At 53.8% G+C, this 22,218-nt stretch overlaps 1 protein-coding gene across 6 annotated transcripts; it reads left to right on the top strand.

Moving 5' to 3' along the window:
* The first annotated feature begins 1,622 nt into the window (after nt 1-1,622).
* On the top strand, nt 1,623-22,121 carry CDIP1 (cell death inducing p53 target 1). 6 transcript variants are annotated; one of them, XM_066561269.1, is made up of 6 exons: nt 1,623-1,697; nt 18,979-19,060; nt 19,609-19,706; nt 19,975-20,121; nt 20,383-20,644; nt 20,869-22,121. In XM_066561269.1, exons 3-6 carry the CDS (start codon nt 19,622-19,624, stop codon nt 20,978-20,980), a joined length of 606 nt encoding a protein of 201 aa, XP_066417366.1. In that variant the 5' UTR covers nt 1,623-1,697; nt 18,979-19,060; nt 19,609-19,621; the 3' UTR covers nt 20,981-22,121. The 6 variants fall into 6 exon arrangements, with proteins under 6 accessions (XP_066417366.1, XP_066417360.1, XP_066417361.1 ...); XM_066561263.1 differs by having other exon boundaries at nt 20,380-20,644; XM_066561264.1 differs by lacking the exon at nt 1,623-1,697 and adding an exon at nt 2,365-2,726 and having other exon boundaries at nt 20,380-20,644.
* Nucleotides 22,122-22,218: the final 97 nt, after the last annotated feature.

Here is a 22,218-nt window from a genome sequence, read left to right as displayed (position 1 = left end):
ATGAGTGGGTGCCAGGGCAGTGTGACCCCAACTCCACCAGTCCCTCAAGGCCAGGCAGCACAGCCTTGGTGCATTGCCCCTCCCCATCCCCCCCATGCCATTTCACAGCCCTGTGGCCAGCCTAGACACCCCTGAGCTTTGCACCAGCCCCCAAGGAGCCTGGCTTTGTCACCTGCACCTGCAATGCACAAGGACAAACAGCCCTGGTGGGACACGACAGCCTCAGCAGCAGCACTGCTGGTGTGGCAGGGGACACTCAGGACAGGCACCCGGGTGAGTCCTGGGGGATGCAGCAAATCCCTGTGGTGTGACAGGAGCAGAGCTGGGGGGGATCTTCATTGCTGAAGGGGGAGAAGCAGAAACAGTACAGGGAGACAGCCATCCCCTGCAGAGCCCTGCCCTGCCACCACCCCAGTGCTTGTTCACAACACCCAAGCCCTGTTCCATCAGCACCTTGTTCATACCTGGGTGCTTCACCATCCCACCATCCCCTGACCTCCCCTCATCCTCCTCAGAGCCACCCACCATTGTTTGTCCCCAGCTCCACCAGCATGGCATGGTGACAAAATCCTGGCACCAGCCATGGCACAAGCAGCTCCTGAGCTGTGCCCAGAGATTGTCCTCGCCTTGGTGTCACCCCACAGCTTCCTGCAGCCTCATGCATTGCTCCTGCAGCTGGCCCAGCCCCTCTCTGCCAAAGCCCAGCCCCCAGGGAGAATGTGTGAGCCTGGGTGGCTGCAGAACCCAGGCAAGGCAGACAGGTGTGTTTATGGTAGCCCCAGAGAGTGGCTGGTGAGAACATCCGGAGATGCCCCAATGTGTTCCTGGCGAGTTGGATCTGGGGTTGCAGCCCCCAGGCTTCTGAGCTTGTTCAAAGCTCAAACCTCCCGAGACCATGGGCAGCTGGGCACCTTCTACATCCTGCAGCTGCTTTATTCTCACCCAGCACCTTCTCCAGACAGGCAGCCATGTCCTCCAGGTCTCTGAGCTGGCTGAAAACAGACACCAAAGCTTTGCTCTGGGCAGCTCCAGCTCCTGCAGGCCCCCAGCAAAGCAACATCCCAAACCTGGATGGGCTTATAGTGGAGACCCCCAGTACTGCTGGCAGGGCATGGCCAGCACTGGGGTGCCACAGAGGACAGTGACCATGTCCCCCCCAGCCATGTCACTGCATGAGGCAGAGGGACAAGGAGGAGATGGTGCCGGGGAGACCTCAGAGCCCCTTCCAGGACCTAAAGGGGCTCCAAAAGAACTGAGAGGGACTAGGGACAAGGGCATGGAGTGACAGAACAAGGGGGAACGGCTACGAACTGCAAGAGGGGAAATTAAAGTTAGATATATAGAAGAAACTCTTCCCTGTGAGGGTGGGGAGGCCCTGGCACAGGGTGCCCAGAGAAGCTGTGGATCCCTGGCAGTGCCCAAGGCCAGGCTGGACAGGGCTTGGAGCAGCCTGGTCTGGTGGCAGGTGTCCCTGCCATGGCAGGGGGTGGAACGGGATGATTTTTACGGTCCCTTCCGGCACAAACCGCGCTGTGATTCCCTGAGCCGCGGCTCCCCGGAGCTGCCCAGCGCAGCAGGCCCGGCCCGGCCCCCGGCTGGCCCAGCGCGCCCCAGGCCCGCCCCGCCGCGGCACCGCCCGCCCAGTCCGGCCCGCCCCGCCCGCCGCCGCCAGGTGCCGGAGCCGCCGCCGGGAGCCGGTAGGTGCCTGTGGGCGATGGGGATCGGTGCGGGACCGGCGGGAGCCGGGGGGATCCGGGGGGCTGCGGTGGGAAGGCGGCCCAGGCCCCCTCAGCCCCGGACAGGCCGCGGCGGCCGCCCGGCAGCGGGGCCGGCTGGACGCACCGGAGGGAGAAACTGAGAACCGGGGGTGACACCGAGCACCGGAGGGGACACCAGGCATGGGGGGACACCGAGAACCGGAGGGGAGATACCGAGCACGGGAGAACACTCGGCACTGGGGGGACACTGAGCGCAGACGGGGACGCAGGCAGGAGAAGACCAGCACTACGCTTTTGGAAAGAAAAAGGATGGAAATCAAGCCCTGGTTAACTCAGTGAGGGGGAAGCAGGCCGAGGGAAGGGCTCGGTGCTCGGCCGTGGGTGCTCGGTGCTCGGTTCGCTCGCTGCGGGGCCGGGGAGGTCCGGCTGGATGGGGCCGTGGGCCCGGAGAGCCGCGGGAGGCAGCCCTGGCCTCGCACGGGCCTTTACCGCTGACCAAGTGTCGCAGGCGCTGTAAAATCTTACAGAGCTCCGGCTCTGTGCCCTCAGCACTGCCGGGAAGGGTTGGGACGGGAGGGCTGGGATGAAATTTAATCGGGTGGAAAGCGAGGTCGCGTACTTGGGAAAAGACTTCCCGGTGTAAGGCGAGCGCTGCTGCCCGGCCGAGGTCATGAGCTGAGAACGGCGGGGGCTGCAGGGAGGGCACAGCTGAGAGGAGCAAATGTGATCCAGACAGATCCTGGGAGAGAGGAGCAAATGTGATCCGGACAGATCCTGGGAGAGAGGAGCAAATGTGATCCGGACAGATCCTGGGAGAGAGGAGCAAATGTGATCCGGACACATCCCGGGAGAGCAGGGAAGCGGGCCTAGGAACGAGTGTGTGTGTGTGTTTCCAGTTAGCCCTGCTCTGAGAGACCAGCTCGCCCAGTGGTCAGCGATGATGAGCCCATTTTAGAGGAGCAGAAAGAAGCTGAGGTGTCTTGACAAGCAGGAAGAGAAATGATGATGGTGAGGATAATATTGGCACATTGGCAGTGTGAAATGAAGAGAGCTCCTTCAGTTAAGGCATAGTGTGGCACAGCAACAAACACCAAGGAATAAACATTATTGGGAAGTTGTGGGGTTTTTAACCATTAGAATGGTGAGATCTGGGTTCTCCCTCACAAGGGGCCTGGAAAGGCTGAGGGTAGCAGCTGTAAGGCAGTGTTTGCTTGCTTTAGGAAAAGCCCAGGGGGTGGTAGTTGCTGCTAAACAGAGGAATGAGGTTGGGATCCTGGGGAGAGCTCCAGGGCTGTGTAGAGGAGTGGGAACATGCAGGCTGGGATGGACACTGCCATGCCAGAGGCCTCTGCATCCTGCACACGAGCCATGCTCAAGGTTAAACTTCTCCAGGTCCCTGCAAATGTAGGTTTCTGCCCCTTGGCCAGAGGAAAAGCTGCTCTGAGGTGGTCTCCTTGCACCAGTGAGAACTGGGGAGGGGACTGGCAGTTGTCAGTTCTAGGCTGAGCCTAAAATATCAGGTGGTAGAGATGAGATCCAGGCACAGTGATTTTAAGTAGCCATGCTTAAATTATAATTTTAGGGGGTTTGGGCTGAGTGTAGAACTCTCTGAGAAACTCTTTGGGAATATGCACAAGAGCCTCCTGTTTGTTCCCTTCACTCAAAGTACTTAAAATGGGGCTTTAATTTCAGCAGGGACCCTGCTGATTTCAGAGTGTGACCAGAGTAGGCAGCAGGGAAAACTACAGTGAGTATTACACAGACATAGCATGGTGTATAACCACAGTAATTCATGTTCAGGAGCTACACAAACTCCTGTGGAAGCACAGGCTGCAAACTTCCCTCTCCCAAAGGCTTCTCTGTGTCAGTGTTGTGGTGACATGATGTGTCCCAGGAAATCCCTGGAAGTGTTCAGCCTTGTACCTGCTCTGTTCTCCTCAGGTGTTCCATGAGGAGCTAATTCCTGCTTGGAGGCAGGCAGGTGGTGACTTCATGGCTGTGACAAGGGCAGGGGGCTGGAGCAGTGTCCCCAGATGTCCCTGGGCAATGCCAAGTGGAGCAAACGTGGTCAGTCGTGCCCAGCTGCCCTTACAGGGTGGTGGAGCTGTGGTGGCTGTGTGTGCTCAGGGTGGTGCTGGGAATGGGATGTGTGTGTTCCTGCTGAGAACCAAAACGTCCTGCCACAGGTGTGACAGGGACAGGTCACACTGAGGGGGCTTCTCTGATTTCAGAACCTTCCTAATTAGATGGAAGACCGTGCTGAGCTTCTTGTGTTCCCTCAGTGGGTCTTGCACCTCAAATTCAGTTCTGAAACTCGCTTCCTTGTGTTCCTGCTCTGCTCTGTCTCAGCTGCAGTTACCAAGGGAGGGAGAATGTCTCCCTCAGCACCTGGTGTTGGTTTATGAGCATCTTTGTGTATGTTGCTTCTAAATCAGCTCTTTCTGTGCCTGGGAAGCCACAATGGGCACTTCTTTCCTTCTGGATGGAGCACACACACATCCTGGGAGCACAGCTAAGGGGCTCCTGTAGCTGAGGGATGTTCAAATGCTCAGACTAAAGCCTGTCCACAACATCTGTTTGTTTTGGGGGAGTTTGGGTCCTTGTCACAGTGTTGGCACCTGCAGAAGTGTTGCCACTGCCAGTCTTACTCACTAACACAGCCAAAAAAGGGATGAAAGTAATTTTATTATGTAAAAGAATATATTTTTTTCCCTTTTGGCTGTGAATTTAGCAGATAAATGCATGTGTTTAAAAGATGGTGTTGATCTTCCAGTATGAGGATGAGTGGTTTTGGAAGGAAATTCACAAACTTGTTAGTGTCTGCTCTGATCCAAGACTTGTTTTCTGCTTGTGGGTAAAGAGAAGTATGAAATTCAGAGTTCTATATCTGTTTGTGCTACATTGTACAGCCCTATATGTGATTTCTTATGATTGCTTTAATCAGGAGAGACTATGCTGGACTGAAAGAAACTAATTTTTTTTTTAAATAGTGGGTTTTGTGGGGTCTGCAGTGGAGCTGGTGCTTCACTCCTGCCACTATGAGCAGGGCTCTGTGCCATGTGACAGCTTTCCTGTACCTTTCCAGGAAAGGCTGGTGGCTGCCAGCTGAGCCAGAGGCAATAAATAGCATTTGCATAATAAGGAGATTAAAATAATGACAAAGCCACCAGGACTGAGTATAGCTGAGCTTCTAGACAGGTGTGTCTCAGAAGGTGTTCTCCCAGAGTGGGCTGTGCAAAGGTGCTGAGCACAGGGTGGGCAGGAGAGTCAGCAAACAGATGCTGATATGCCTGGTGGCTCTCAGCAGCAGTCAGGGATGTCCCAAAAGGACTCGAATTGTGCATTACTCTTCCCTTTTCCCTGATACAAGAACAGTAATGGTTTCTAGTGGGAACTTTAGTAGTTCTGCAGGACACTGGAGGTTTTTGGTTGGTTTTGCTTCCAGGACCTGATTTTGCAGCTCTTATGCAGGCAAAGGACTCCAGCCTGGAGCCAATCAACTCTCCTGAAGGTTTCAGAGCAAGGCACCTGAGCACACCAGTGTGCAAACACAGAGGTCTGTGTACACTTTTTCCTTCAAAAACACACAATGAGCAACTTCTGCCTTGGGATGTGATGTTCACTTGCTGTTTTCCTGCTGTTCCCAAGCAGCACTGGGTATCCATCTTACAGCTGGAGAGGAGCAGTGCCACTTTATAAGCAGTGTCAGATCTTTACATGCTCTGCATAGGACCTGTCTCCTCCTCTGATCAAAGGGGATGCAATTGGAGCAGCTGCCATAGGAAACCACAATCAATCTTCTCACCAGAATAAAGTCTCTGAGGCAAGGGGAGCTCAGATTTTATTTCTGGCATGGAACTCTCAAGGTGCTGTTAGTTTTGCTTTGGGCCCCTTAGTTCTCAGCTGCCTTGTGGCTTCAGTCTTAAATTTGTGTGTTTGTGGTGCTGAGAAACAGCTGTTTGAGAGCAGCCCTGTTCTGGTCATTGGTCTGGGTGGAGGATGGAAGCAGGAGCAAAGTGCTGCATGCTGCACATCTCCACGTGGGGCTCTTCAGTGCAGCTGTATTTAATCTGGGCTCTCTTAGCAGGCCTGCACTGAGGGTAAGAAAATAAAATAAATAGCTTCAAAAGGTGGCAATGGCATTAACATCTTAGGAACTGTGCAGAGCAGGTGCTGGCAGTGCATGTTTGACTTGGTACCACTTGGCATGATGGAACCTGAGATCATCAGAAATGAAGAGCTGACCTGGGGCTTTCTGTGCAAATTAAGTAATAGATTTCATTTTTACTGTGATTACTGTGCATTAGTAATAGTTCTATCCTTTGCCTCCTTTATACATAAGAAAATGGAATAATACCCAGTTCTCCTGTAGATTTTAGTGATGTCTTGTGCAGGCTGACCTAGAACAGAGGCTGGACAGAGTTAAAGAATGAAGCAGGGATTTATTAGAAGGCCTCAGTGGATCCACCTTGGGCAGCCCAGCCAGGGCTGCACCCAAGATGAACCAAAATGGGCACAAAATGCATGACTGGTCACGGGATCTCACGCTTTTATGAGTTCTGGTCCATTTGTATATTTGAGTTAATTGTCCAATTACAGCTTTAGGTTATGAAGTCTCATCCTCCTTGTTTTACTCTCTTCAGCCCATGTTGTTTGTGCTCTTGGGCCTGAGATTTTCATTATTTGTCCTTGGTCCCCAGCTGGAGAAGGAATTGTTTTGGCTCCCTACTCTATGAAGAGAGCTCACCATCCCTTAATATGAAGCTCAGAAGTGCAACACTAAAGCAGTGCATAATCTGAAAAATATAAAAGCTAAAACCTGAGGCATCATTAGGATAAAGCATTTGTGCTGAGATGGGGGTCCCACTGCCCTGAACTCCTGTGTATGTTCCTGAACCTTCTTTGTTACCCAGTCTCTGCATTTAGAAGGAAAATCTTCCCTACCTTGCACTAACAGCCTGGCTCCCTATTAACACTTTTGGAAGATGTTTTTGGAAGAAATATTCTGCTTCAAGCTTACACATTTACTGTTCCATCCTGCATTTTGTCTTACAGTCCTAAATTCCATCACACCTTACTGTGACTCATGCACATCAGCCCATGCTGTAGCTGTGTTTCAACTTTCTTTGCTCCTTGCATTTTGCAGAGAAACAAATTTCACTCACAGTTGGAACCATGAGAGCCTGTTTGCTTTGGGACAGTTTCCTTGAGCTGTCATTCTGGAGTTTGTGTCAAGGTTGCCTCTATGTATGAAGGGCTTGTGGTTTTCCCAGCCATTCCCAGAGCTGGAAGAGGTGAGCAGTTACAGCTGAGCCCAGGTGATCTGCCACAGGCTGGGGACAGCAGGCTTTGTCCTCTGGGGACCCATTCCCCACAAGCAGCAGCTCTTCCCACTTCCCACCTTTGCAACTTCAATCTGGCAGTACCTCACAGGGCAAGAGAAAATGAATTAAAGGGTGTTTTCCAGGTATGTTTTCAAACACAGCTGTTTGCTTGAAAAGATAGATATGGCAGCAACACACAACTTTCCCAGGCATTGTCCTGGGGGAGGCTGTGAGAAAATCAGAGAAAAGAATGAGAAACAATTCTTATCTTCACTTGCTGCAGCTGTTGTTGTGAACATGTGCAATGTGTTATGGAGATTTGTTTACCAAAGGGTGGTTTCTTAACTGGCCAATGGTGATGGTGTTTGGATTCAAGGACCAATTGGCTCCACCTGTTCCATGACTGTCTGTAAGGCTGATGGGTTTCTTAATAAGAACAGTAAAATAAAGTGATTGATCAGCCTTCTGAGAAGCATGGAGTCAATGTTGATTATTACCCCTCTGGGATGCCATGTTACAACACCCTCCCCTTCCCTGATTTGTGAGGGATCATCAAGGAATTGTATGAAAAATAAGCCCCTCATTGCTCAGAAATCTCTTCCTCCCAGAGCCCCACAGCTGGAGAGCAGGTGTAATCTCTCAGATGATGGGTGAGTGAACAAGATTACTGTCCTGGGGAGAATTATTGTCCAATTGATTTGATTTAGGTCACAGAACAAAGATTGTCATGTGGGAAGAGTTTAGCTGGGGGCCAGACAGGCTGTGCTGAGGCTGGTTGTGAGATGGGAGCACTTGGCTTGGCTCCTCTGTTCACAGAGTTGTGGGAAGCCCATCCAAGTGTGTTTTACCTCGTGCCCTTCCACTGTGGGGGAGGGAAATGGCTGCTCACCCTCTGCTAATGGCATCCTGAGATGGATGTGCTTTTCCAAAGGGAAAGCTCCTGCACAGCCTGTAAATCTTTTGGATGCTAATGCTGCAGAGGAACAAAAATCAGGGCACAAACTGGGAGCAATTTGTGTCCTGGCAGCCAGGGGCTGGTGCTGGGAAGCACCAGCAACTTTTCCTGGTACAACAATTTGCTTCCCACAAGCAGAGGGAGGGTCAGATGAATTTAATGGCAGTGCCATTTGTTTGCAGAGCTTTTGAAAATGAAGATTGACTAATATGTTCTGGATTGACTTGCTCATATCTCCAAGACCCAGAACAGCTGCTGTCCCATGGTTTTTCTCCTTCCTTTTGGGTTGGTTTGTTGTGGGTTGTTTCTTTTTTTTCCAAATGGCCATGACTCAGCCCTTCCCTGCTGCTCTCTGAGTTTCCTGGTTTCTGAATAGGCTATTCTTGGGACAGCAATTCCTGACAGATAGGAACAAGGCAAGTGTTGTGTTGTTTTCTTCTCTATTTCTTCTGTGGCCTGTGAAAATGCTCTGCTTCCCTCTGATTTTTGCCTTTTTCCCACATTACTGAATCCTCCTAAATTGTTGGATGTCATCTGGGGCACGTTTTTGCCCTTGTAGCAAAGGAGCCCTCTCAGACATGACCCGGGCTTGCACAGCAGCAGCTTTTCTTTCCCAGCAGGATGGTGGGGACAGTCCTGAGCATGGAGGGTGAGATGCTACAGCTCTGTCTGTTCTGAAGCTTCAATCTGCCTTGGTGTAGCCCCTCCAAGGAGCTGAGCTTGGCTCTCCAGTGATCTCCTGGCCAAGGGGTAGATACAGGTGAGGACCAGCACGTGGTGCCACGCTGCCTTTGTGTGTACTGTCACAACTAAAGGGAAAATACCATCTAGAATTTAAAACCAATGAAAAAACCCTTTCTGATGGCTTATTTATTGCCCCCCTGCAGATGGCAGAGGTTAGAAGCTGAAGGATGCTCTCTCTGAAACACTTCATGGTGCAGTTACCCAGCCTTTTCAAACAAAAAGCTTTTGGATTTGTTCTGAAGTTTGTTCCTCTGTAGTGTGGGCTGGGGAAAGTCACCTGCTGTGGCAGGGAGCACCCCCAGGCCAGGTGTGCTGGCTGCTGCTCTTGATGTGCAGTTGGAAGTGAAGGAGTTGTCTAATACTGAACAACCTTTGCTGGAGTTTAGTTTTATTATGAGCCCAGCTCTTTCTGTCAAACCACAGTTGTATGTGAGGGAGAAATAGCCTAAACTGTTGTATATTTGCCTTGAAAATATAGTTGGCTTTTTGAAAAACCAGAGGGACTCTTGTTTTCTCAAAGCCTGTAGTTACCAAGAGAAATTTCTCAGACTAGAGGGCTCAAAACACAGGGGCAGTGTTCTTCCTTAGCATCCCTCCACGTTTTTGGATATGCTGTATTGTTGTTAAGCCAACCAAGAGAAAAGCTGCTCTGTGTGAGGAGTCTTTGAGAACATTCACTGCCAGATTAAATTAGCCTTTCTGAGAATAAATTAGTGGTTGTGATGCAGGCAGCCCCACTCTCTCCAGCTGTAAAATCTGTGCATGCTGGTACCCGCAGCAGATAAATGATGTGTTCAGGGCTCTGCTGTTAACAGGAGATTACATTTCTGGCTGGGGATGAATGAAAAGCAGCCTGTTAGATTTTATTGATTATTTCTTCAAATGAGAAGCATTTCCTTTTAAAGCATTTAATTTTAAAGCATTTTATTTCAAAAAGGAGGGAAAGGAACCCATGGAATTCAGTGCAGCTCCATCTTGGGAGGAAATCATGGACTAGAGCCAAAGCTGCACCCCTGCTGCAGTGACTCCAAGCTGAGATGCTTTTGAGGTCCTCAGGAGTGCCAGTCACCCAGCTCATGGCAGGAGAGGAGCTGGATCCATGTGTTGGAGGGGAGGATAAAGCCTGGAATATGGAGTAGGGGATGGGATTTTGGCTGCTGCCCACTCTTCTGGGTTTGTGTTTTTAGCTGAGCACTGGATAAAAAGCTGCTGCTGGTGTGTGCATGCTGCCCTTTTCTAAGAGGCGTCTTTGGTTTGTCTGCTGATTAACTGAATGCCTTTATTCTGCTTTGTGCTTGATCAGGAAGTGCTTGCAGGAGGCTGGGCCTGTGCTGAAGCCTCAGCTTGTCCTTCCCACCTGCACTGCTGGGACCACTCAGCTCCTCCAAAATCTTCACTTAGGCTTTGAGCAAAAGGGGAATAGGTTCCCTTTCCTGGTGTTAAATATCAGCTCTTCCCCTGGGCTTGTTGCAGGTCTTCACAGAGATGTCATCTGGAGCATATTTTGTGTTTTGGGAGCAGAGGTTTCCCCCAGAGTTGGTGGCTGCCACAGGGGGTGTTAATTTAGCCTTTCAGACTCTCCTTGTCATGATTCAGGATGGTTTAGCGTGGTGGGAGCTCAGTTTGGAGCTGCCTGCTGAGCTGTTCTGATGTGAGAGAAAACAGTTCCCAGGCGGTTTAGTGTGGTAACTGTGGCAGCTGCTCTGCCTTCCTCAGGCTCAGGAGAGGATTTGAGCAGCTGAGCTGTTCACCTGCCCCGAGGGCATCCTGCTATTATGGGCTTGAATCTCCCCTGTCCCATCCTCTGCTGGGGGAGCAGTGACCCTGCCTCAGGACTGCTCCAAACCCCTGACCAGAGATGGAGCAGCAAGGCAGGGAGGTGTTCTGTGACAGAAAGGGTTTGGAAGAGCCCAGAGCAGGGACCTGGGGAGGGGTGTGCCGTGTGTTAGGGCTGCTTGGAGTCCAGCTCTGTCCTAGATTTTCAGTAGGAGCTTTGGGGAAGGGGTTATGAAGGAGTTGGCAGGAACTGGTGCTGCAAATTGAAACCACAGTCATGGAGGAGTGAAGATTGCTATACTGGACTAGCCAGGTCAGGTGGGAACTGGGGGAAGAATTGGGGATGGCAGGAGCTCTGTGTAACTTGGGGGTGCCCAGCACTGGCTACACTCAGTGGCTGTTGATTAATCCAAGGGGTTTTCCCTCTGGGACATTGTCTGGGACATGGACATCTTTGAGCAGCCCAAATGAGTTGGGCTTGGGAGCAGGGCAGTGCCAGGTACCCTCCTCCTGTCCCAGTGCCAGGAGACAATCCAGCCCCATGCTGGTGGCTCTGGACAGCTCCAGGAGAGGTCTCAGTCTGAACTGGGGAGTTCTGTGGGAGCAAGGCAGTGACTGTGGTAACAGGAATGGCCTCAGCATGGAAGAGTTCCTCCTGTGGATGTCTTGGGATGTGTGTGGCTTCTCCTTGCTGGCAGTGGGACTCAGGAGACATCTCAGACCTCACACACACGATCCTGCTGAACCCCAAACCCCTCTCCTTTGCAAAGAGTGAGCCTTGGCCTTACATAAAACCGAGGGACACAGAGCACTTCGCACTAGTCCTCAGAAAAAGTGCAAGGTGACATTGTACCAGTTAAATCTGAGTGTCAGCAGCTTCTGTGGCACCAAGGCAGGGGAGCTGTGAGCGTGGGAAACGCTCCTGCTGGAGACTGGAGCAGTGCTACAGTGACCGCTGCTCTCCTCGGCTGAGGGAACATCAGTGCCTGGCAAATGTTCTGTACAGCACCCGAAAATGGATCTGGAATCACCACCAATGTATTCAAAATTATTTCATTGTGTTGCAAAATCTGCAAGGGAATTCTGAACACGCTCTTGGGCTCTGATTAATTCTGAAACTGAAATGCAAAACTGCTGATCAGCTCTGATTCTAATTTCTTCCTCCCTTGGAGCTCTCTGTGTCATTTAATGGACGTCACACATGTCCTCAGTCTGATTCAGCAATGATGTAGCTGTGCTATTTGACTTTCTCTCAAAAAATTCTGTAGAAGGAGGGAGAAATGAAAGAGTGAGTGTTTAAAGAAATAAAATCTTTTTCGTTTGATGTTGGAAAGGGAATCTATAAAACCCTGGGGTTTGCTGTGAGACATAGTGGGTACTCGTTGTATATTCAGCTTCTCTGTACTGCTGTCCCCCAAATGGGAGGCAGCAGATGCTGACAGCAGGAGATGCTTTTTTGTGTAGGTAACTGAAGAGCAATACTTGGTGCTTGGGAGTGACCTGGGGTGCTCCATGGAGAACCTCCAGGCTGCCCAGCCTCCAAACCATGAGTGCTGGGAGTGAGAGGGACTGACAGTTCTGCCTTTGATCCCTTCCTAACTCATCCTTAAGCCTCTGTTCTGGGCTGCTGTCAGAGGTGAGCTCGGATCTGTGACTGTGCTTAAGAGCTGTGGATCTTCTCCCGACCTCCTGAGGCTCTGCTTGCTGTTAAGCTTCTTGAGCTGGGGTATTTTTGTTTGCTTGTTTAAATGAACAGCTATTCTTGTGGCACAGTTGTGTTTCATGCTCCATTAAAACACACTCTTGGAGTAGATGTTGGGTTTAGTTGCTTGAGATTCTGGCAGGTTGTGTTATCACCATTATTAACAGATATCAAAGGGATGATGTAATGCAGGATGTATCCTCTCAGGGGGGAAATTAAGTAGATACAGAGGACTGGAGGCAACAGCTGCTGCTATCACTGGATGCTTTCCCATGGATGTTATCAAGTGTTAGCTTGGATTCTTTGTGAACTGCAGTGAAAGAGCTCTGCTTCCCCAGGGATTTGGCTTGCACCCTCCTTTTCTCATCTCTCTGGAGCACATTGGTAGGATGCAGAGGAGCTCAGCTTTATCTTTAGTGTTGCTTTAATCACATCCATGAGCACACCTGGTGTTTTGCAGCCTGTCTCTCCCGTGCAGCCAGGAACCTGCTGGAAGGGTCTGAACAGTGAGCATCTCCTGTGGGGCTGCAGTGTGCTCCCTGCTTGCTCCATGTTCACAAAACTGGCTTCTGGGGGCCAAATTCAGCTGTCCTGGTGGTGCAGAGTGCTCTGTCTACACCTCAGCTTTCCCCACTGTCCTGACACGTGGAAGAGCTGGGGTCCAGTTTTGAAGTGTGGGGTTGTGACCCCTCCTCCCTTGCAGCCCCTCCTGGATGTCACCGTGAGCTCTTGCCAGCCCGTGATGCTTCCCACAGCCCTGTGCCACATCCTGGGAGCCAACAGCAGAGAGAACGAGCCACCTCGGTTTGTTCTTTTCATTTTGGCTGGTTTTTCTTTAAATATCCAGGTTAAGCAGGTCCTGGCAAGGCTGTTTCTGCAGCCCCGGTGTGAAGAGCCAAGAGCGCTCGGTCAGCCCATCCGGAGGCAGCAGCACTGGAGAGAATCCCAGAGGCGGCCGCAGGTCCTGCAGGCGCTCCTCCCGCACTTAACCCTTCGTGGGAGTTGCACCCGAAGCCTCCTTGTTTTAAGCAGGGAGGATTTTGTGTCTGGTTTTCCTGATATCCATGAGGAGGAGCTGCTGGATGTGGTAATTTGAATCTCTGGCCAAGGACAGCTGAGCCAGGCTGTGCTGTGGAGATTTATCTGATTGTGCTTTGGATTTAATGCCCTGAGAAATCTTGCTTTGGATACAGCACCTGGCTGGCAGTGAGGATCCTGCTCTGAGGTGATTTGTCTGCTGGGTGCTGGTGGCACACAGAAGGTCAAAGGATACGTGCAAGGTCCCCAGGTAAACAACTGCAATGGGGAAGCTCCTCTGGAGATTCACCTACTGGAGAGCAGAGCAGGGAGCTTTGGCTGTCTGACATACCTGCTGCAAATGATGAAAAACCTTCTTCTCCAGCATTCCTTTGTTTTAAAGGAGAGCTGCTGGCCTGCCTTGCCAGCTGAGCTTTCTGTGCCTGCACTGAAGGAACAGCCTGACCCTTCTGGAAGAAGCAATTTTCTGCAGCTGAAATCTTAGTGCAGAAGTGTGGAAGAAATCTGCTGTTCTGGGAGCAGCCTGGCTGTTCTTGAACAGTGGGTTTGTGCTCCCTGGCAGTGACTTGGACTTGGGAAAACGCAGCTGAGTTGCTCAGAAAAAGAACAGACCTTTCCTTCAGTCCTTCACTTGGGTTTCTGTTTCCATCGGCGCCTTGCAGAGCGTTGCAGGCATGCGCCCTCTGGCTGCCTTGGCTGAGAGCAGGATGAGGAGTTGAGGAGGTGCTGCCAAGGTTAGCAGTGGGTAAAGGAGCGGGTACATGGTCAAGGATTGCCAGGACATCCTCTCTGAAGGAGACTGGAGCACTCTGTGCTGTTTATTCCTCCTCCTGGTTCTGGGGAGGTGATGTGCAGGCTGGGGGCAGCAACTGCGCATGGGAAGAGGCAAAGCTGAGGGGGAGCTTTGGCTTGTTTGCATGAAAAACATCTTTTTGTTGTTCTGCATAAAAACCAGGCAGAAATAACCACTGATAGTGCTTGCTCAGCAGAGATTGATGCTGCCTTTCCTTTGGAGGTAAGAGCTGTCTGGTGGGATTGCACGTGGTGGGAGCTGAGCCACGTCCCTGCATGCTGTGCCAGAGGGCACAGCACGGAGAGGACAGAGCCTGGGAGCTCTGGGCACAGCATGGGCAGAGGGCAAAGCCTGTGAGCTCTGGGCACAGCAGGGGCAAAGCCTGGGAGCTCTGGGCACAGCATGGGCAGAGAAGAACATCCCTTGGAGCTCTGGGCACAGTATGGGCGGAGGGCAACATCCCTGGGAGCTCTGGGCACAGCATGGGCAGAGGGCAAAGCCTGGGAGCTCTGGGCACAGCATGGGTAGAGCCTGGGAACTCTGGGCACAGCACGGGCAGAGAAGAACATCCCTGTGAGCTCTGGGCACAGCACAGGGAGGGCAAAGCCTGGGAGCTCTGGGCACAGCATGGGTAGAGCCTGGGAGCTCTGGGCACAGCATGGGCAGAGGGCAAAGCCTGTGAGCTCTGGGCACAGCAGGGGCAGAGAAGAACATCCCTGTGAGCTCTGGGCACAGCACAGGGAGGGCAAAGCCTGTGAGCTCTGGGCACAGCATGGGCAGAGCCTGGGAGCTCTGGGCACAGCATGGGCAGAGGGCAAAGCCTGGGAGCTCTGGGCACAGCAGGGGCAGAGCCTGTGAGCTCTGGGCACAGGTGTAACACAGGGAATGTGCAGCTCCAGGCTGGGTTTGGAGGTGCTGTTCAGAAATGCCATTGTGGAGGAGGGCAATTGGGATTGCCACAGTCAGGGTATGGCTCTGTCCCCCTCAGCACACCCTGCTCGGTTCTCCCTCCTTGCTGCTCCTAAAACTCCTTTTGAAGAGTAACAGACCTTGGCTCAAATGACATTTTGCCAGCATCTAATTGACCTTTTGTGCCCATACCCTTCCTAGTCTCAGTATTTCCCAGTTTCTGGAGCACGTAACCTGTGGCACACAGGTGTCTTTCATGGGGCCAGGAAACCTGGGATGGTGTTGGCCACAATGCTGTTCCTATTTCTAAAGCATTTCTAAGTGCTGGGCTCAGTGAGGGCCCAGCATCTTCAGGACTCTTGGCTGGTAAAGCTGTGTTTCCAAAAGCCTGGAAGCTGCAATCTGTATCTGTGCAGTGAAGCTGGAAGTGCTTGTATATTTTCTCTTATTTATTCATTGAATTTTAGTGTGGTTTTTTTCCTTTTTCAAATATCAGAAGTTTGGGTTTTTTTATCATGGAGGAAGAAGCTCCAAAAATGTGCAGCAGCAGCTTTTGAAGTGTCAACGTCACTGAACGTGGCTGAGTATGAACAAATGCTGCTTCCTGTCTCAGGGCTGGAGCCACTGCTCCCATGGAGGAAGCAAAGCTGAATTGCTGTGCATCTCAGTCACAAGTGCAGCAGCAAGGACAGCACAGGCTGTTTCAGTGTGGGATGGATCTCAGAGCTGCTGTGAGGCTGACTCAGAGCTGCTGGGGCCAGCACTGCACCAGCAGGGCTCACACGTGAGCTGGACCTGCCAGCATCTGCTCTGCCCTTGCCAGGTTTGTCTCAGCCGTGGAGATTTCATCTGTGAGGAGGCAGCCTGAGGCACAAACAGCTGCTGCTGGGGAAGAATGGCATGAGCAGACCAAATCTGAATTATCTGTGTCCATCCACTTTGTGGCATTATCTGGTTTATGGTTTTATCTGTTCTGGTGGCACAATATTCCCTGGTCCCACTGCACACCAGTTGTTTTTGGTGAGTGGTGCCCACCTTATCTGTTTGGAAAGCAGGTGGGATGTGCAGACCTTTCCATGTTTGAATCCCAATCTCTTTCTGCAGGGATGTAACAGAGGGAAATACAGCCAGCATGGGATGCTGGACCCTGACATCAGCTCCTCTCATCACTGCTGGAAGTTGCTTTGTATCAGTTTTGAGCATGTCAGTGATGGGAACCAGAGCTTTGGGGTATTGATCAATGCCCTCTGGACAAGGGAAGGAGGGACAGGACACAGGGAATGGCTCCCACTGCCAGAGGGCAGGGCTGGATGGGATATTGGGAATTAGGAATTGTTCCCTGGGAGGGTGGGCAGGCCCTGGCACAGGGTGCCCAGAGCAGCTGGGGCTGCCCCTGGATCCCTGGCAGTGCCCAAGGCCAGGCTGGGCAGGGCTTGGAGCAGCCTGGGACAGTGGGAGGTGCCCCTGCCATGGCAAGATGTTGTAATGAGATGGGCTTTAAGGTGCTTTCCAACCAAACCATTCTGGGATCCTACAATCCCTCATTAGCTGAGCTGGGGGCTGCTGAGCACAGGAAGGAGGTGGGTTATAAAGCCCTGTGTTCCACAGGCAGGGCTGGTGCTGCCCCACGGGGTTTGGCTGTGTGAGAACCTCAGACAGAACTCCTGGGGCTGAGAGCTGTGATCTGAACAGAGGACCTGGAAATCTGCTGTCATCTTCTCACCCAGGAGCTGCCTGGAATGAGGTCAGGGAGCACAGAGCCAGGGGAGGACACACGGATTGAGGCCATGGCCAGGGTGGGCCAAGCCCTTTCTGTGTGAGGCTGTGATGGAGCTGTCCTGGCTCTGTCTGTCACACTGCTGTGCCCCAGCAGGTTAATGGGAATCTTTTCCATTTTCTTTAGCAAATATCAATTCCCTGGGGGACATGGGGGTTCTTTGCCTATCTGTGTGTTTAACTGATTGTGCTGGTTCTGGTTCCATAGTGGATTTATCCTCTGTAGTTAGTTTGCAGAGGAAGCCAGTAAAAGCTGTTCTTTCAGTTGAGAAGAGCTAATCTGCATTTGTAGCTGGAAATAGCATCTCCTCTCTCCATCCTGCTATGATAACCAGCTCCTTTTGAGTCTCAGGATCTTGCAGTGTGTCCTTGCTCCAAAGGACCCGCACAAGACATTGGTGATTCCATCAGAACTTAAACCTGGTAATTTTGGATGGTAATTTTGGAATACTGCAGGCTGTCAATGGTGAGGGATGGATGCTCTGGGGCAGCTCAGTGCCAGGGGGAAGCCCAGTGCCCCCTGGTATCCTACAGAGCTCTCTGTCAGAAATGGGCTGAGTTTTGTGCTGCTCACATTAAGATGAAAGAAAGCACAGGAAAGAAACAGCTTCTAAGAGGCTTAAAAGCAACAGGCTTTATTTTCCTCCTGGGAAGGGCACACAGCCAACATCTTGCTTTGTACAGATCTCTCTTAATAAGCAGAATATTGCATTAGGAGCAACTGAGGCTGCCAAGTGTGAGCAGAAGGGCCCTGCATCCCTGAGCTTCCCTCATCCCAGGGCACGTGTGGCTCTGGAGCCAGGGCTGGCTCCCTCCTGGGCAGGGTGGCAGCGTTCATGGCTCACCCTGGGGCTGTGGCTTCATCTCATGGGTGTTGATGGAGTGGCTGCTGGAGGCCTCCTCCTCTCCTGCCTTTTCTTGCCAGCTGCTTTGATGGGGGGAGTGAGGCTGGGGAGTGTTGAAAGATTATTATGGGAAAGCAGCATGTGAGCAGGAATGGGAGGAGATCTGTTGTGGGCACAGTTGGCTGTGAGGGAAGGAAAGCTCCCTGGCAGGCTGGTCCCCAGGTAAGGACTCTGGGCTGCTCTGCTTGGGCTGGGCTCACCCAGAACCCCTGCAGGCACGGGCACAGGAAGCTCTGAGGCTCCTGGATGTGCAGGCTTGGCTACTTGGAGAAGAATAAATCCTCCTTTTCTTCACATCCCCACTGAGCTAAAAGGAGCACGGCCCAGTTTGAGCTTTGTAGGTCACTGAAGGAGAAGGCAGGCTCTGCAGTGTGCCTGGAAATGCTCTGTGCCATGGCAACTCTGCTCGCCTGGCTCTTAAGGAAGAAACTGGAGTGAGAAGCAGGAGGAAGATGACCCCTAGCTGCCCTGGTGTTACTCTTTGAAGCTGCCTGGCTTCAACTTCGGGGGGAGAAATTCTAGTGAGGAAATCTGGACACCCTGGGGGAGACCCTGTGCTGTCAGGAATCAGCTCCTGGGGGGATCAGTGAGCAGCAGCAGGCCAGGTGCTGCTCCAGGGACTGATTCCATTTCCTGCTGCCTAGAGGAGGCTGCTGGGGGCAGGGGGGTGAACCAGGAAAAAAGGAGTCAAATGAAGCAAAGCCATGCAGGTGAGGGAGGGATGGGTCTTCCTGCCTTGCTTGCCAAGTCTTTGGCTCTGCTTGACCTGGCAGCTGCAGCTGGAGGTGGCTGAGCCCCAGGGGCACCTCTGTGGGCACAGCTGCAATGCAGGGCTGGGGCAGCACTGGCTGCCTGTGCAGGCTGTGCCATGCTGGGCAGGCTGGCATGCTCTGGGCTGGCTGCCCAGCACGTGGCTCTGGTGACAGCAAACGGGACAAGCAGAGTCACATTTGCTCCTGGCCCGTTGGGGTGAAGGATGGAGCTCCCAGCACTGCTCCCTGGGCTCTGACAGCAGTGTCACCCTGTGCCATGCCTGATGGCAGCTGTCCCAAGCACTGAGTGAGCAGCCTCTCACTTGTATTTCCCAATTTAGTCACATCCTACCAGCTATAACTGAGCCACTGGAAATGGGGAAATCAGGTTTCTGGATGTTGTTGCACTTGCTTGGATCTCAGAGCATGTCAGTGGAGCTTTGCCACGTGCCAGGGACACAGAGCCTCATGCCTGCCATTGAGGGGGCACATGGGGAGAGAAGGGGTTTGGTGTGGCAGCCAGGACAATGCTGCAGCTGTGCCTCCTCTCCATCTCTGTAATTCACTTGTAATTCCTTTGACACAGACCCAGTGGAAGAAGTCACCTTCCCAACTACACTGCTCAGAGGAGCTGCTTCTCTCAGCTGTTGCTGCAGGGAAGAGGACAGGTAAATTCTACCCCTTGTAAAGTAACAGCTCCAGCTGTTAAATATGGTGTTGCCTTCACTCACTGGGTTTATTGAGAGATTTATTTGGAAATGCTCTGTGGGTTTGCACCCTCTGTCCTGGAGGTTTTGCTTCAGGCTCAGGGCAGGGGTCCTGCCATCCCTCAGGGCACACATTGTGTCCATTGGGGCTGTGGGCAGCTCTTCCCCACCTTTGGCACCCCAGTGATGCAGCCAAGTCTTGGCACAGCACATTCCAGCCCAGCCCTGCCCTGGAGTGTGGCCACGCAGCCCAGAGCTGCCCTGATGAGCTGCTGTGCACCAGGGGGGCTTTACATGGAGCTGCAGGAAGATTTTACACCTTGGAGTTGCTGCCTGCTCAGAGCCCGTCCAGCTTTGGGGCCATAGCCCTGGTTCTGCCTGGGGGAAGCTGAGGCTTCTGCAGTGCTGGCACCAGCCCTGGCCCCTCCGTTACCTGTCACCTCCATCCCCAGCTCCATGTGCCTGTGGCACCAAGGGCTGCTGTCACCTGAAGGTCTCTGTCCCTGCAGGGCTGCCTGAGCCATGTCCAACGATCCCCCCCCTCCGTACCCGGGGGGCCCCTCGGCACCGCTGATAGAGGAGAAGCACGGCCCCCCCTCGGCACCAGGTACTGGGGGGACACTGCCACACACACAGCACCCAGCTGGGGGTGCCTGGCACTGCCTGGCTCCCTCTGTGCCCATGGTACCCTTGGGGGAGGCAGGAGGGCTCCTAGGGGCAATGACCCAGCTCAAAGCCTGGCACTGCTCCCTGCTGTGGGGAGAATTTGGGTTTCTTGTGGCCCAGAGGAGGATGTGGCTTAAGGGGTTGTCCCCTGTCTTGTCTCCCTGTCTCCCTTCCCTGCCTCCTTGGCTGCTGACTGTGTTTCCTTTCAGAGGGTGTCACCCCAGTGGTGGGACAGCCCCAGGGGGTTCCTATACCCCCTCCTGAGTTCGGACCCCCCCCATATGAGCCCCCCTCTCAGCCGGGGTTCATACCCCCCCACATGCCCACGGATGGCTCTGGGCCCTACGTGCCACCAGGTGAGTCCTGCAGGGGCTGGGGGACAGGGGGTGGGGATTGGCAGCAGCAGCACCCCCCAGGAGGGGGTTGGGGCTGCCTTTTGGAGCTTGCAGGAGGCTCCTTGGGATGGGGTGGGGGGCACAGTGCCTGTGGCAGGGCTGGCCCCAAGGCTGTACTCAAAGGGAGGCGTTGCAGCAGGGTGGGGGCCTCCCCAGTAAGGACCTGGGCTCTCCCACCATGTACAAAGGTGCTCACTTGTTTGTGTTTCTCATTCACAGCAGGATATTACCCACCCCCAGGCCCCCACCCCCCCATGGGCTACTATCCTGCCCCAGGCCCCTACCCCTCTCCTGGTGGCCACACGGCCACAGTGCTGGTGCCCCCGGGAGCTGCCACCACAGTGACAGTGCTGCAGGGAGAGATCTTCCAGGGAGCCCCTGTGCAGACAGTGTGTCCCCACTGCCAGCAAGCCATCACCACCAAGATCTCCTACGAGATTGGGCTCATGAGCTTCCTTCTGGGCTTCTTCTGCTGCTTCGTGGGGTAGGTGCTGCAAGCAGAGCTGGGGCCTCGTGCTGGGTGCTCAGCCTGGGTGACCCAGTGCTGGTGGCCTTGGCTGAGCTGTTGGGCACGGTGGGGACCTTGGCACAGGGGTGGCACTGGAGCAGCAGAGGGGTTCCTGGGTGACAGCCCCTCCAATTGCATCTCTTGCCCCCGTGCCCAGGGGCTGCCCCAGCTCAGCATCTCTGCCTCTCCCTGTGCTCCAGGTGCGATCTCTGCTGCTGCCTGATCCCCTGCCTGTTCGATGACTTCAAGGACGTGACACACACGTGTCCCAACTGCAAGGCCTACATCTACACGTACAAGCGCATGTGCTAACGGCACCCGGGAGCCTCTGGAACGCCGCCGGCCTCGCCCCGCTGCCGTCCGTCCGTCCGTCCGTCTCCGCGTGTGCATCGCCCCTCCCCTCGCTTCCCGCCGGTGGTGTGTATGTGTTATCCCCGGCTCCTCCCGCAGAGCTGCCACCACTGCCCCCAGCTCTGCTCCTCACTGGGCATAGTTGGGTTGGTGACGCTGGGGCACGGGGGAGGTGGCTGCTGGCCCCAGATGCTGTGTGGGGGCTGCCCTGCAGTGCACAGGCGTGGGGGGCATCGCTCTGCACCCAAGAGGCTCCAGGTGTGAGCGAGGCCCCTCTCACCTGGAGCACCCCTGGCAGGAGCAGCAGCTGCTGGAGGTGCCCAGCCCAGTCCCCCAGTGCAGGGGGTGCCTGGCTGCAGGGAGGTGCTGGGATGGGAGCCCAGGAGGGGAGCCAAGCGGCCCACGGTGCCCTCAGGGGATGCAGCAGAGCCTTTGTGGCGCTTTCAGGAAGGGGCTCAGTGACAAGGACACGGGGCAGTGCCACTCACCAGGTTTCCGTGTGGTTCAAAGCCTCTTCCCGAGGGGAGGCAGAGCTGTCTCTAAGCACAGAGAGGGGCCCGGCAGCAGCACCGCACCCTTATCAGCACCTCCGTCCTGCCCGGCGGCCGCTCCAGCTGCATGCGCCTCCTCCTCCTCCTCCTCCTCCCAGCCCCGCCCAGCTCCGGGGGCAGGGACAGCCCCAGGCAGCCCCGGCCCCCTGAGAACCAAAGCACACCCGGCATGTCCCGGCTGCCCGGCACGTAGAGTAGAGGAGTTTGTAACCAGGCTGCAGCTCCAGAGCCGCCCTGGGCCCGGCAGGGTCTCCTTGCATGTGGTGTAGGGGGTGTTTTTAGCTCACTCACCTGAGGCAGAAGGAAGGGGCAAGCAGGCAGCGACAGGAGCTGCCAGCAGCGCTCCCACGGCAGGGGTGAGAGGGGCTGGGAGCCGAGTTCAGCCTCTGCTCCCTCCCCTGCCCCTGCAGCTCCCAGAGCAAAGTGGGGGGGGTCTCTCAGTACACAGGTCTGCAAACACAGCCTGGCCTGCACAGGCAGCTGCTGTTTGCTCAGGGCTGGAACTGTGGCACTAGTCAGTGTTTTTATGTAAATAAATAACAGACCCTGAACTCGTGTGCATCTGTTCTTCTCTCCTGCTCAAAATTCGCAGCAGCTGTGCCTGCAGGGGAGCTGAGGATGAGGGCAGGGTGGGGGTACAGTGGTACC

The sequence above is a fragment of the Molothrus aeneus genome, chromosome 16, assembly GCF_037042795.1.
Source record: "Molothrus aeneus isolate 106 chromosome 16, BPBGC_Maene_1.0, whole genome shotgun sequence".
Taxonomy (NCBI): domain Eukaryota; kingdom Metazoa; phylum Chordata; class Aves; order Passeriformes; family Icteridae; genus Molothrus; species Molothrus aeneus.
Note: the sequence above shows the minus strand (reverse complement) of the source record. Positions and strands in the feature narration are given on the sequence as shown.